The following is a 14,413-nucleotide window of genomic DNA, read 5'->3' on the forward strand; positions in this document are numbered from 1 at the left end:
ATGCCCCATGTTACTAGTGAGGATGCCATTAGTAAGGCTTTACATCAAATATCTCAGTCTCCATTCTCGAAAGAGATAGAGAAAACAGACCTACCTAAGAGATTTACTAGGCCAACTTTCACAATTTATGATGGCAAAATGGATCCCATGGAGTACGTCAGTCATTACAATCAAAGCATGGCCATATACTCTAAAAACGAGGCCTTGATGTGTAAAAATTTTCCTTCTAGCTTAGGTCCAACAGCTATGAGATGGTTTGATAGGTTAGAAAAAGGGGTTATCCGAGGTTTTGACGAGCTTATTAGGGCATTTGGAGCTAGGTTTATGACGTGCAGTAGGACCCCAAAACCATTCACCTCACTCTTCTCGTTAGCAATGAAGGAAGGTGAAACCCTTAGAGCTAATTCAGATCGTTATTGGGAATTGTATAATGACATGGGGGAGATAACAGGGGAATTGCTACAAGTACCTTTAAGGTGGGCCTTCCCATTGATTTCGACTTGAGGGCTTCACTAGCCTTAAAGCCAGTCACGGATATGAACAAACTGATGGAACGGGTAGAGGAGTACAAGAGATTGGAAGATGATCAGTTGCAAGATAAGGCCAAAGCAAAAGTACCCGTAGAAGAAAAGAAAGAGGTCAAAGCAGATTAGGCCTCTTAACCTCGGAGGGATTTTTTCCCCCAAGCTCAGAAGCAAAGGATGGAAATGATTAGCTCATTGTATAAAGAGCTTGTCTATCGAATTGTGGAAAAGAAAAAGAATGAGCCATATTTCCGTTGGCCAAACAAGATGAGTGGGGATATTACCAAAAGGAATCAGAGCCTTTACTGTTCGTACCACCAAGATCGCGGACATACAACTGAGGATTGCTGAACTCTAAAGGACCATTTGCGTTAGCTTGAGAAAGTAGGCTATCTGGCAGAATTCCTAGTTCGAGGAAATTCACGCCCATAAGACTTAAAAGAGGGAACCACCGTAGGAACTTCGACACCAGCTCGAGGGCTCATATGGGTAACACATGTAGCTAGGAAACAAGTGGAGACTATGAAAACACCACCTAGGGTGTTGATTGTGAATTCGACTTTTGACACAAAATTGGAAGGAAGGACCCGTACACAAAAAGAGTCAATGGGAGGATGTCAACTTCACAGGGAAAGAACTTAGGGATACTATTCAGCCCTATGAAGATGCCCTAGTAGTTACACTGCGAATTAGGGGCTTCAATGTTAAAAGAGTTACGATAGATTAGGGAAGTTGGGCAGAGATAATGTACCCAGACTTGTATGAAGGATTAGGACTTACTCTCCTGAGAATCTAACAAGGTATGATAGTCCCTTGGTGGCCTTTGATAGGAGCATTGTTATGTTAGCAGGGCAGGTGGCCCTTCCTGTAGAGGTGGAAGGACGAAAGGAGATTGTCTACTTTATAGTAGTGCATTCATACTCCCCGTATACAGTAATCCTCAAACGTCCTTAGATCCATTCATGGGTCTAGTACTTTCTTCATTGCATCAAAAGGTGAAATTCCCAACTGAGCAGGGCATTGTGGAAGTACGAGGAGACCAATGTATGGCTCAGAAATGCCAGATAGCTGCTGTGGGGCATAAGCAAGAGGCTAAGTCCAGGTCAACAAACCCCTTATAGCAGCTACAGTCCCTAGCCAAGGATACTCGTGAGCAACTGGAGAAGATACATATTGATCTCGAGGATAAATATTTCCATGTAGGAGCTAATATCCCTATGTTGGAAAAAGTTGAGTTAATCTTGTTTTTAATAAACAATTTAGATGTGTTTGTGTGGAGTCCATATGAAGCACCCGGGGCGGATTCAGACTTTATTTGTCATCGACTTAATGCTGACTCTCGTTGTCCACCAAAGAAACAAAAGTCTCGTAGGTCCTCAGATATACATGTTAAGGTAGTAAGGAAAGAAGTGGATAAACTTAAAGAGGCGGGGGCAATCAAGGAGGTTTATTATCCCGAGTGGCTAGCTAATACGGTGGTAGTAAAGAAAAAAAATGGGAAGTGGAGAGTATGTGTAGACTTCACAGATCTAAATAAGGCATGCCCTAAAGATCCTTTCCCAGTGCCAAAAATAGACCAACTTGTTGATGCAACGTTTGGGCACCCCAAGGTGAGTTTTCTTGACACTTTCCAAGGATACCACCAGATAGCTTTGGCCCCAAAGGACCAGGAGAAAACTTCTTTCATAACCCCCACTAGTAATTTTCACTATAAGGTCATGCAATTTGGGTTGAAGAATGCGAAATCTACCTATCAGAGAATGGTAACTAAAATGTTCAAAGAGCAATTGGGCAAGAATATGGAAGCGTACATTGATAACATGGTAGTAAAGAGTAAGGCCGTGTAGAAGCACCATTTGAAGTTGAATGCCTCAAAGTGTGCCTTTGGGGTAAGCTCGGGGAAATTTCTAGGCTACTTGGTGACCCATCGAGGTATAGAAGTTAATCCGGATCAGATTGTAGCTCTGCAAAGTCTAAAATCTCCACAGAGCCTTAAAGAGGTCCAACAACTTACTGGGATGACTGCAGCTCTTAATTAATTCATTTTGCGGTCCACTGATAGATGTCGACCTTTTTTCCAGTTGTTGAAGAAACGGAAAGGCTTTCAGTGGACGGATGAGTGCCAACAGAAATTTGAGGAGCTAAAGTTGTACTTAGCCTAGGCTCCCATTTTGTCAAGGCTAGTCCCCAAAGAAACGCTATATATGTATTTGCCTGTAACTGATCATGCGGTGAGTGTTGTTCTGTTGAGATTGGATTAGGGAGTGCAAAAGCCAATTTTTTATTTCAGTAAGACTCTTATGAAAGCAGAAATGCAGTATCTCCCTTTAGAAAAAGCTGCGTTTGCAATAATTCATGATGTACAGAGAATACCCCACTATTTTCAAGCCCATACGGTAATTGTGCTGATTAAGCATCCCTTATAAGCGTTGCTCAGAAGATCAGATTTCACGAGGAGGATAGCCAAGTGGGAAGATTCTTTAGGAGCTTTTGATATTCAGAATAGGCCTTGAACCTCTATCAAAGGGCAAGTCTTAGCAGACTTCGTTGCGGAATTCACACCTAAGCAACTCAAAGTTTTACAAGTAAAGGGAAGCAGGATAGTGGGACCTCAGGAAGATATATGGCAGGTATATGTGGATGGAGCGTCGAATTGCTGAGGAGCAGGGATTGGAATTATACTTATTTCTCCGGAAGGAATCAGAGTGGAAAATTCATTCAAACTAGGTTTTCCTGCGTCCAATAATGAGGCAGAGTATGAAACTCTCCTTGCGGGGCTTAGAATGTCTAGGCAAGTAGGGCCAGACAAAGTGAAGTTGTATTGTGATTCGTGATTAGTTGTTAGTCAGATCACGAACTAGTTCAAAGCCAAGGACCAAAGAACGATGAGCTACTTAAGGGAGGTCGGGATGCTGAAATGTCAGTTTAAGAGGCTAAAGATATCTCATATCTCAAGGGGCAATAACAATCATGCAAAACTTTTGGCTACTCTAGTTTCTTCAATGGAAGATCCCCTTTCGAGGATGGTGACGGTTGAACTTTTACCATTCTCCAGCCTAACTCCTTCCGACAAGAACTTAGTTCTAAGCATACATTCGTCCGTAAGTTGGATGGATCCAATTATAGCTTATCTCCGAAATGAGATTTTGCACGAGGATAAGAAAAAGTTTGAGTGGATCAGATGTAGGTCTCCATGGCATTGGGTATCCGAGGAAAGGAAATTATATAAGAGATCATATTCAAGACCCTATCTACTATGCATGCATCCTAAGGCAGTTGAAACACTTCTAGAAAAGTTGCATGAGGGAATATGTGAAGGTAACACGAAAGGTAGATTGTTGGCTCACTAAGCCCTTAATCAGGGGTATTGGTGGTCAAACATGTAGAGACAATCATTGGAGTACTCCAGAAAGTGCGATCAATGCCAAAAGTTTGCACCAAGCATTCATCAGCTTGGGGGTCAGTGGAAAGATCCCCGTCCAAATTAAAGCCCACAAATGAAATGGGCCACAGGAATAAGATTGGGCTAGGTTTGGCTGCAAGGGGGAAGTCTAAGAAGGGAATAGGCTGTAAGAAAAAGGAGGTTAAACCTCACGCCTGAGAAGGGGAATGCCGCGGTATAATGACTCCCATGAAGAGAATGGAAGGATAACCACGTGTTTAGACAGTTGCACGGATGATCCACATGCTGCCACTAGATGGCGCTAGGAACTGCGGGAAACTTCCAAAACACGCAAGAAGATTGAAGAATTTTATCTCTACCTCAATTTGGGAGCCCTCACCTAACCTTTGCCGCATTAAATGCATGTAAGACAGCCTGAACAGTAAAAATATCTAACTGAAGACAAAGTTCAGGGATAAGGAAGGGGAAGAAACCAATAAAGTAAGAAAAATATCTCTTAAAACTAGGCCAGCAGTATAACAACTGTAAAAGTAGTAGCAGAAGTAAGGCTTATAAATAAGAGGAAAGTTCAGTGGAGAAGGAGGCGATTTTCTTTTTGGAAGAAGAAGAAAAGTCTATCTAGGGAGAGTAATAGAAGTAGAAAGAGAGAGAAACAGTAAGGGTGTCACCACGGGAACAAGAAAGTTTCCTATAGCAACATCTGTAACTATAATTGTAACACGAATAGTCAAAGAAATTCACTGCTTGTGTTTCCTATTGTGGAGTATTTATTCCTTATTATTTATTTGTATTTAAGTTGTGTGAACCGTTATAGTAGAATTTTGAGGCGAGTACCTCGGGGGACAAATTCTGTGTCCTTGCATATGGTTTTTTGAGTTAATAAGCAGTAAGTTACTAGATTAGAGGAGCTTTCCTCCGAATAAGTTTAGAAAGAAAAAATTCTATCTTATTTATTATTCTCAACCAATAAGATGTTGTGTTTTCTACAGTTTTAATTAGCTTTATTAGTAGTGTGGTGAAACTTACACATCAACAAGTCCATATATAATATAACCCAAAAAAGAGGTTTACAATTCATCATTAAATTTTGCATGAGTACCAATTTGGTTTTTGAGCTTTTAATTTGGACAATTGACCCAACCCTACATATTCAATTTATAACAAATCAAACATTTTGTTCTTATATTTATGTTATATTAAGAGGAATGATTATACACAAATTTTCTACCATTTATCAATAAATTTGAAACGTTATCATATCCACGCAAAAAAAATCCTAATAGAAAGAGGGTTTTTTTTTTTTTTTGGTCATAAATCAAATATGTATTGATAGGAATGGCAAAGTAACTTGTGTGTGTATACATATATAAACTAAGTTAGGATAAAGTTATATTTGGTGTAATTTTAAGTATTATTACACCACTAAATAACTTTTTATTCATTCTAAAAAAAATAACTTTTTATTGAATTAATTTTTTATATATTGAAAATCTCATTGCCTGGATTATATGATCTCTATGTTCTTAACATGCATGCTAAATGTTGTGCCAATATGATATTATTTACTATTTGATCCATAAAATCATAAAGTTATTGATCTTAGTCTATCTTAAAATTTTGCAAGCATGGATGATATAAGAAAAAAGTATAATTTAATGGCAAATTTGTCAAAATTTATAACCAATAAAGAAATGATGAGTAGTAAAACATTGTTTAAAGTTGCACTTGTGTAACTTAAACCCAACTCAAAACAATCTTTTTTTCTATTTTTACTATTCTCATCACTGCTCTCTTATTTGTCTCGAACAAATGTTAGAATCACCTTATGAAAAAAGTATTTTCTGTATTTCAGGTGTATGTTGCAACCTGTGAGTATCTCACTCCACACACTCGATACATATGATACCATCTTGTCACTTTATTAGAAATAACAAAATATTTTCACCTTCCCCTGTTTCAAAAACTAAATAGGATAAGGATGAATTCTCATGACTCATCCTATCGGCATTTCTACTCTTTTTCCAGTGTGGATAATTCAATAATTACATTAGGAGGAGTTTAAATTGTGGATAATTTGATAACTACATTAAAATGAGAAAAATTTAAATTATGAACATCTTAATTCGAAACATCAAGAAGTACTTTTATAAAATAAAAAATAAAAAAGTGAATATGAGAAGAAAAGAAAAGATATAGTCAACATTTATTTGCACCTTTATGGTCTCAATTGTTTATTTTTTATTTTTTTAGAAATATATGGTCTCAATTACTTTTTTTTTTTGTTTTTTGTTTTTCTAATTTTCAATTATCAATTATAAAGAAAAAGGAAAGAAAGGTGGAAAAAAATAAATAAATAAGAGTGGTATTTATAAATTTTAAATAGGATGAGCGGTATATGATAAGGAGCAGCTGTAATGCAGTAAGGTGTAAGCCTCTAAGAAAAAGAGAAAAGCTGGCAAAAGGTTGTCTAGGTCAGCGATCGCTTCAACCGCTATTGTATTTTGTATTTTGGATTTCTATTTTCCATCGTGAAATTGATTCCCTTTTCCCCTTTTTCCCTTTTCCCCTCTCTCTCGTCTCTTCTTAAAACCTCAGGTCCCCACCCACTTCACCCATCGTCCTGTCCCTCTCTCTCTATCTCACATTTCAATTTCAATTCCATTTCCAATTCCAATTCCTTTTCCGAGCAATTAGGGCTAAAGCTAAAAAGCGACACACTCTGTGGGGATTTCAATTTCAAAGAATTCCGATTCTTTCTCTCTTGAAAGCTCTTCCCCAAGAAATGGAGTCTAGTAGATGATCTCTCTCTGAAGAAAGAAAGAAAAACTGAGGTGAAGTGAAATAGGCATTATCATTGTTGGATTAGAATTAGCTTTTAGGGGTGGAGGAGAGATCCAGTGCTTCGCTGCTGGAAAAATGAGTGCGTCCAGGTTCATCAAGTGCGTCACCGTCGGCGACGGCGCTGTCGGCAAAACTTGCATGTTGATTTCCTACACCAGCAATACTTTCCCTACGGTCAGTTTAGAGTTCCTCTTTTCGTAATTAATGCCTTCAATTTCGTCCTTTTTGTATGCTCATTTTCTTTCATGGATCTTTCTGGAACAAAAAGAAACGAAATTTTGAGTTTTTTTTTGGACGATTTTATTATTTCTTGAAAATGGCTGATAGTATGTTAATTGTATTTGGGGTTCGGAATGTTACAAAGATTATTAATTTAAACCTGATTTCGGCCAACTTAAGATAACAATAATTGATCAATTATGATTTTACTTTAAATTTCGTATTTTTGAGTAACATAGGAACTTATGTACACAGAGAAATGTATCTTCTTTGGAAATTTGAGTAGAGCACTTCCACTATTTGTTGGTTGATTCTTGGTTTTGTGTGGTAGGAAATATTCGTCACTTTATCGCTTTTATTGTTCGAAAAATATTCAGTCTGCTGTTTATTTTGCTAATAATTTTCCTGTAAGATTATTTATTTTCAATTGTAACATTTTATTCTCCAACAACAACAACAACAACTAAACCTTAGTCCCAATTTTTTTTTTTCGCGAATCCTCAACAGTCTAGTCAGGGTTGGCCAAATGTATTCTTCGGAGGCGCCCCAATATGTATCTGTAGTGTGGATCCATTCATAATAGAGTGACTAAACCCCCTCATTTTTCTGGACCTGGGACCAGTTTAGAACGAAATGTACTAATCTAAGCATAGACACATGAGGAGTTTTTCGTGACATTTTTTGCTTTCTGTGAATGTACTTTGGGTTAGAACTTAGAAGTTATTGGTTGTTAACTATATTGTCATTTTTCATTGATAATAGGACTATGTGCCGACGGTTTTTGACAACTTCAGTGCAAATGTGGTTGTGGATGGAAGCACCGTTAACCTTGGGCTATGGGATACTGCTGGTAATTATACCACCATCATTTTCAGATTTCCTGAATTTGCTTATCTTCTTCTTCTCCTCCTTTTTTCCCCCTTCTTAATTGGAGGTTTCTAATGAATGATTTGTTGGACAGGTCAGGAGGATTACAATAGGTTAAGACCCTTGAGCTATCGAGGTGCAGATGTGTTTATTCTTGCTTTCTCTCTCATAAGCAAGGCCAGCTATGAAAATGTTGCAAAAAAGGTTTCAAAATCTTGACTAGTCTTTTTTTTTTCTTTTTTTTTTAATATATAAAATATATTCATTTTTATGTTGGATGTTTGCATTTGCGTGGGCTGAGATTTTTATTTTTATTTTTTTCTGTTTCAGTGGATTCCTGAATTAAGGCATTACGCACCTGGAGTTCCAATAATCCTCGTTGGAACAAAGCTCGGTATGATTTATTCTCAACATTCCATTTACATGCATTCTTGATTGATACTGTTTGTAGTCAGCTGTGTTTGTGGAATGTGGATGGAAGGTTGGTTGGGTACTTAATGACCAGTTTTGGTTTAATTGTCTCCAGTTTTTTAATATTTGAATCCTAGACTAGTTGGGTTTTTGCTCAAAGTCAAAGCCTTGATCAGATATTTTGGTAGTGTCTTTCTTAGGTCTTAGAATTGATTAGGTAGGACTGTTTACTCTCTTTTTTTTCCTATGTTTTTCATAAATTACTATGGCTTCTTGAGCGTAAGTTTAATTTAGGAGGTCATCTTTGTTAGTAGGATGCTTGCTTATCATCCTGGTAGGTTTTTTTTTTTTCCAGCAATTGTATTACTCAGTTATGTTCTGCTGCTGGAAATAGAATTTTTTGTTGTTGTTTGCTACCTAGTTTGACACACGGCAGCATGGATTGATCGCCTCCTTTTCTGGTCAGTGACTCATATCAAGAAGTTAGGCATACTTCGTTTCATACTTCTTTGTTTCTAGTAGCTATTGATGTAATGGCAGCAAGTGATACTACTAAGGCACATATAATTTTCATGGCAGTTATGGTATTAAAGTTTGCACTTGTTTGTTCATAAAGTCCAAACAAACCCCCTTCTCAACGTTAACAAACTTCAATCAATTAACAAATTGAAGATCCTTTTGACTCTTAGGAGCTTGAGCTCAAGCAAATATCTGGTTCATCTGGAGGATCCAGAAATGATCTGGAACTATGTTCTTGCAGTTGTGGCCTTCAGTGATAAAGGGGGCCCGCATATTAGGGTAGGGGTATGGATGCTGGTGTGGGAAGAAGGAAAGGGGTATTCACATCACTGAAGTTATAACAGTAGAAAAATTATTGAAAAGACAGACAAAAGGAATATGTTATTTGGCATTCCTATATAAATGTTGATTTATGAGTCTTCTCAGGTTCATGCTTCTGTCTTTGGGCTTGAGCGTGACATGTCACTTGGCAAATGAGGCTAGTTCTGATGCAATATAAACTCCAGGGAGCTTAAATTTTAAATATTGGGCCTGTCAAACAGCCGCAAGTTGAGTTCTGTACTTGTGGATTGAGATAAGGGAATGGAGATTTTCAAGCAGAAGATGATTTGTGATGGACCAAAACTAGGGAACAGGTGAACAAAACCTAGAGTCTTTAAGAAGTTATACAAAGTACTAAACCTAATACTGCTGCATAGTTGGGACTTGAAAACTTGATAAGTAACTTCTATGGGAAGAACATAAATGTGATTTTGACTTGTGAAACAAGCAATGCATGACTTCCTATTAATACAAAATTGTCTTTAAAATCTATTTTGATCAAGGCAAGTCATTATTTTACAACCTAGTTTAAGCCACGCACAACACTACCCTTCAAATCTTGAGGTCCTGTTACCTTTGTTTGCACTAACTTGATAGCCTTGAATTTCCATACGCCAACCAGAAAAGATTGACCATGAACAATACAGCTATTTTGGGAGTGTAGTTATATTGATATGGCTATATGTTAGGTTCATGTCAATTTTCTGATCCTAATCCATATTGGAGTCAGCAAGAATTACATGTAATAATTTTGCATAAGATGGAATAAGCAGGTTTCAATTTATCTTTTAATGTAGATAGTTTTGTGGATTCTTGATCATTCATTCCCATGTTATTAAATATGGTGTAACTGTCTTTTTTCTTTAAAAAAATATTTTCTCTATTTGTAATACTAAGTTTAAATTAATAGTCACTCAATCATCCTCCTCAGTTTTGTAATAGCACTTGAAAGTTGTGTTATTGGAGATTTATATTTTCAATTATTCAAAGTTATATTTTCATCAGAATCATTTTTGTCCACTTGATTTTTAATCTGCTGTTACATTCTCGTCATACTCACTTTTTTTTTTTTTTATCTGTGCTGATTTATAATTTCGCTTCATAAATCGCTATCATTTGAAATTATACGATGCCAATTGGCATCATTATGTTCTTACCGTTATCATTTGAAATTATACGATGCCAATTACAGGGCTTTAACTAATTTCTTTTCTTTCCATGCATCATTATGATCTTATATAACCTGCTTATCTAAAAAAAAAATCATGATCTCGTATAACTGGAATTTGATCTGGTCATCAGATTTGTTATGAAAAACCTACCAATTTTTTTCTTTTCCTATTGATGCATTCTGGACACTAACTAGAATGCTTATATACAACCCCCCCCCCCCCAACCTATCCCCCCTCTCAAAAAAAATTGTAATAAAAAAAGACATGTCAATTATGGAACTAGCATAGAGTATGACTTTAGATAGAATAGAATGGAAGAAAAGAATACATGTGGTCAACCCTAACCAATCTGTTTGAAAATCAATACTTGACTCCAAAATTTTGGGAATAAGGCTTTGTTGTTGTTGTCATTATTGTTTCCTTCTTACTCTTAGTGCCGCTACATATGTGTTAATATTTGGTTCTTGCAAAAAGACTGCAACTTTTGTACTCGGTCTATGTCTAACTGGCCTTTACATCTGTAATGATCATAAGTAGCTTGAGAGTTTTACACTGTTTTTGTGTGTGTGTATACATATTCTATTTTCTTGTTTTTATTTGGTTATGGATTTTCTTTTGGGGATTATCTCTTGTGAGTGTATTTGCTTGAATATAATTGCTTCTGGTTATTTAAAGTATGTTTAAGAACTCTCTGATTTGACTTTGTTTGTTAATACATAATCTGGAGTTTTGTTTTATCGTTGCTATTTAAATTTTTATTCCTTATTCATGAAAGATGTACTTGTTTTCATAATTAGTTCCATCTATCTGCAGATCTTAGGGATGATAAGCAGTTCTTTATCGATCATCCAGGTGCGGTGCCCATCACTACAGCTCAGGTAAAATCTTCTGCACCCTCAATGTTTCTCTTTTATTCTCTACACATCTGTTTTAGTTGATCTATGACCTTAACATGTGGTTTTATATTCCCTTTTTGCTGAAGGGAGAAGAGCTTAAAAAACTGATTGGATCTCCTGCCTACATTGAGTGTAGCTCAAAAACACAGCAGGTTTACACAATTCTCTTCATTTATTTGTGCTTAATAATATTGGAAAATTGCCTTTACGCCCTTGTTACTTATTGGACTCATGTCATATTGTAATTGCAGAATGTTAAGGCAGTTTTTGATGCAGCCATTAAGGTTGTGCTACAGCCACCAAAGCAAAAGAAGAAAAAGAAAAAGGCACAAAAGGGTTGTTCCATATTGTGATTCAGAGGAGGGATTGTATTTGACATAGGAGACAATGACCCACGAGCCTATTTTACATCTCCATATCAGTCAGTCAAGTCAGTCCTTGTGTCTCTGTTCTTTTTTCTATATCCATGCGACCATGTCCTCTTTTACGGAAGCAGCAACCTGTGGTGTATATTCTTTGACTGACATGCTAGGGATCAAATGTGAAAGCATGAAATTATTAGTTTCTGGCTTTACCTTTGTTTTCATGATCTGTAACTCTGGTGAACTAGCATATTCCTTGTTGACCCCATGTACACGTATCCGTGTTTAAAAATTTGTCTCCTGTATTAACCAGATGCGAGGAAGTGAACTTGGTTATATCATTCGTAATTTGTGTTCTTAATCTTCTACTGTTTCTGTGTGGTACTGCAAGTTTTGGATGCTTTTAAAAAGTATGTTTTTATTCTTTTGACAAATACAGTCTAGTCTGTGATCACGCAAATGAGGAAACCTGAGTTGGCTGTGCACGTCTTAACGTGATTAACTATACATATGGTGGATGTGTTATCATTGATTTTTTTTTTTTTTTTTTTTTTTTTTTTGAATCATGTTATCATTGAATGTTGGGGTTTATACCAAGGTGCTATCAAATATGCATGGGCGTTTATGATTGCCACGTCTGAACATTTTTCAAAGATGAATTAGCCATTGCCGTCTGTGGTAGACCCTAATAAATTTCTTAATATAAATAATTATGAAATCTTTGAGGAAGTAATTTGATTCGGAGGTCTACAATTTGTTCTTTCTTCTTTTCATGATACCCAGACTTTGGTTATTTGTAGGAATGCCTTATTTTAAAATTTCAATTTGCCTTATTATTATTTTTTTTTCATCAAGATCGAATGATAAAATTAGTTAGCCCCTCCCCCACCCCCCCACCCCCCCCCCCCCCCAAAAAAAAAACACTTGATCGGTCTAATTTCTAAATTTAGAATTTTTTTTGCCGAAAAAAAAAATTCTTTATATGGCCTTATGGTCCTCTAATGTGTACATAAATAAAGCTCATTTTGATTTTTTTTCTTTTTTTTTTTTTTGAGAAACTCATTTGGAAGTATAAAGCTTTAAAAATTTGTATATAAATCAAATAAAAGGAAAATAAGCTATGGTTAACTTGTCCAATCTGGACGAGTTTTCCCTCCCTTGAAGAGGTGATAGAGCAGGAACATGTTTTACTTGTTCCATCCCGCCATATATATATATATAGAGAGAGAGAGAGAGAGAGAGAGAGGTTTAAGTTATATTTACTGTTTTTTTTTTTTTTTTTTTGAGAAGAAGTTATATTTGGTGTAATTTCACATAAATTATACATTTTTTTAACCTTAAAATTTGCATAAGATCCAACAATAAAAATATCATTATTTGCCACTTTATATCTTTATTTTAAGAAATTTCACCATTGTCTCTAATTCTGCATTAAATTCTTCCTTTGGCTTAGTTGCCCGAATAGCATTCCTTCCAATGAAGTTTTGGGTTCAATGGGTTTTATCCTTGATATTACAATTTCCTTACGTGATTCGGCTACTAAATCTCCAATCCACATACTCTCTGACTGTGTGGTAGACTAGGACTTCTGGAATAAGCTTGGAAGTCCTCACACCATGCGGTCTTCTTTCTCTGTCTTTTCATATATGGTTGGAAGAGAATGCCTTAGCTCACAATATCCCCATGAAGTATAATATCCCTCGGAACATCCTTTTTCCCTTTGGCATATGACAGCGTATAAATAATTACATCTTCAGGTCTGGAGTTATCGATCGGAATATCTATGAAAATTGCTTAAAACAAAGTGCATAAGTTTAAATTGAACACAAATGGTGCTTCCCAAGGCAACCCTGAGTTGCCGCCGCCGGGGGGGGGGGGGGGGGTGGTGGGGCCGCTTATTAGAAACCATAATGGGCAATAGATCAAAGGCTTTGCAAGATACATGGGTAGCACCAACAATATCACGGTTGAAATCTAGGCTCTACGTGATGGGCTATCATTGGCTAAAGACCTTGAAATTTCATATCTTATTTGTAGAACTTGACTCTAGTGCTATGGTCAAGTTGATGCTTAGTTTCTCTACAAATGCTCTTATGGGACCTCTTTTGACTAATTGCAAAAACATGATCCATGCTATACCCAACAAGAAAATTAGGCATGTCTTCCAGAAGCTAACTAATGTGCTGATACACTTACTAATATATATGAATTACTTTGTTATCTAATTATGTATCTGTTGCTAAACCACCGGATGTGGTGGAGCATTAGCTGGCTCTTGATATGACTAAGCACACATGAAACAAACTTATCAATAACTAATCTATCATATATCCTTTATTTACCAAAACAAAACAAAAAAAAACCCCGAAACCACCTCATTATTCTCTTGGTATTGTAATGATTATCCATTTCCTTTCTCTTTCATTTATGCCTTATTTAATATTGAAATTTTAAACCACCTCATTATTTTATTTATTTATTATTTTTTTTAAACCCTTATAATCCATCCCACTCGCCCACTTTAGTCCTGAGAAAAATACACCCTATTTTGCTTAAGGATGGCAAAGGGGCGGGACGGGGCCGAAGGATGGGATATTCGCCCTCCCCTCACATAATTTTGTCTTGTCTCATCTCCGCCCCGTCCTACATGACGAGAAAAATTTTCTTACTTCATCCCTGCCCCTTGGGGCCCTGCGAAGCCCCACTCCACCCGGTAAAACTCTACTTCTTGTTGATTTGCCCACAATTATTACAATTTTTTTTAATAAAACATGTTTCATTAATAAAAATATAATTGAAATTACAAATAAATTTATCTCATCAAATCAAACTAATTTTTAGCAAAAATTGAATAATATTATCCAAGTGTTTTACAATA

The 14,413-nt window shown here is 36.4% G+C and overlaps 2 protein-coding genes across 2 annotated transcripts; both read left to right on the forward strand.

The window, feature by feature from the left end:
- Window positions 1–653, forward strand: LOC115959465. The gene is made up of 2 exons (XM_031077884.1): window positions 1–320; window positions 452–653. The coding sequence occupies exons 1-2, from the start codon at window positions 1–3 to the stop codon at window positions 651–653; spliced, it is 522 nt and encodes a 173-aa protein (XP_030933744.1).
- A 5,706-nt stretch (window positions 654–6,359) lies between these two features.
- On the forward strand, window positions 6,360–11,969 carry LOC115974520 (rac-like GTP-binding protein 5). Its single transcript, XM_031094921.1, has 7 exons — window positions 6,360–6,942; window positions 7,750–7,837; window positions 7,949–8,058; window positions 8,185–8,248; window positions 11,091–11,155; window positions 11,260–11,325; window positions 11,425–11,969. Exons 1-7 carry the CDS (start codon window positions 6,844–6,846, stop codon window positions 11,524–11,526), a joined length of 594 nt encoding a protein of 197 aa, XP_030950781.1. The 5' UTR covers window positions 6,360–6,843; the 3' UTR covers window positions 11,527–11,969.
- The last annotated feature ends 2,444 nt before the right edge of the window (window positions 11,970–14,413 follow it).

This window comes from Quercus lobata, chromosome 2 (genome assembly GCF_001633185.2).
Source record: "Quercus lobata isolate SW786 chromosome 2, ValleyOak3.0 Primary Assembly, whole genome shotgun sequence".
Classification (NCBI taxonomy): domain Eukaryota; kingdom Viridiplantae; phylum Streptophyta; class Magnoliopsida; order Fagales; family Fagaceae; genus Quercus; species Quercus lobata.

Excerpts from the sequence above, each read along its gene's own strand:
- LOC115959465 (XM_031077884.1), top strand. The coding sequence starts at position 1 with ATGCCCCATGTTACTAGTGAGGATGCCATTAGTAAGGCTTTACATCAA. Across the intron at positions 321-451 it reads ATTAGGGCATTTGGAGCTAG|GGGAATTGCTACAAGTACCT; the intron begins GTTTATGACGTG and ends GGGAGATAACAG.
- LOC115974520 (XM_031094921.1), top strand. The coding sequence starts at position 6,844 with ATGAGTGCGTCCAGGTTCATCAAGTGCGTCACCGTCGGCGACGGCGCT. Across the intron at positions 6,943-7,749 it reads CCAGCAATACTTTCCCTACG|GACTATGTGCCGACGGTTTT; the intron begins GTCAGTTTAGAG and ends CATTGATAATAG. Across the intron at positions 8,249-11,090 it reads CCTCGTTGGAACAAAGCTCG|ATCTTAGGGATGATAAGCAG; the intron begins GTATGATTTATT and ends ATCTATCTGCAG.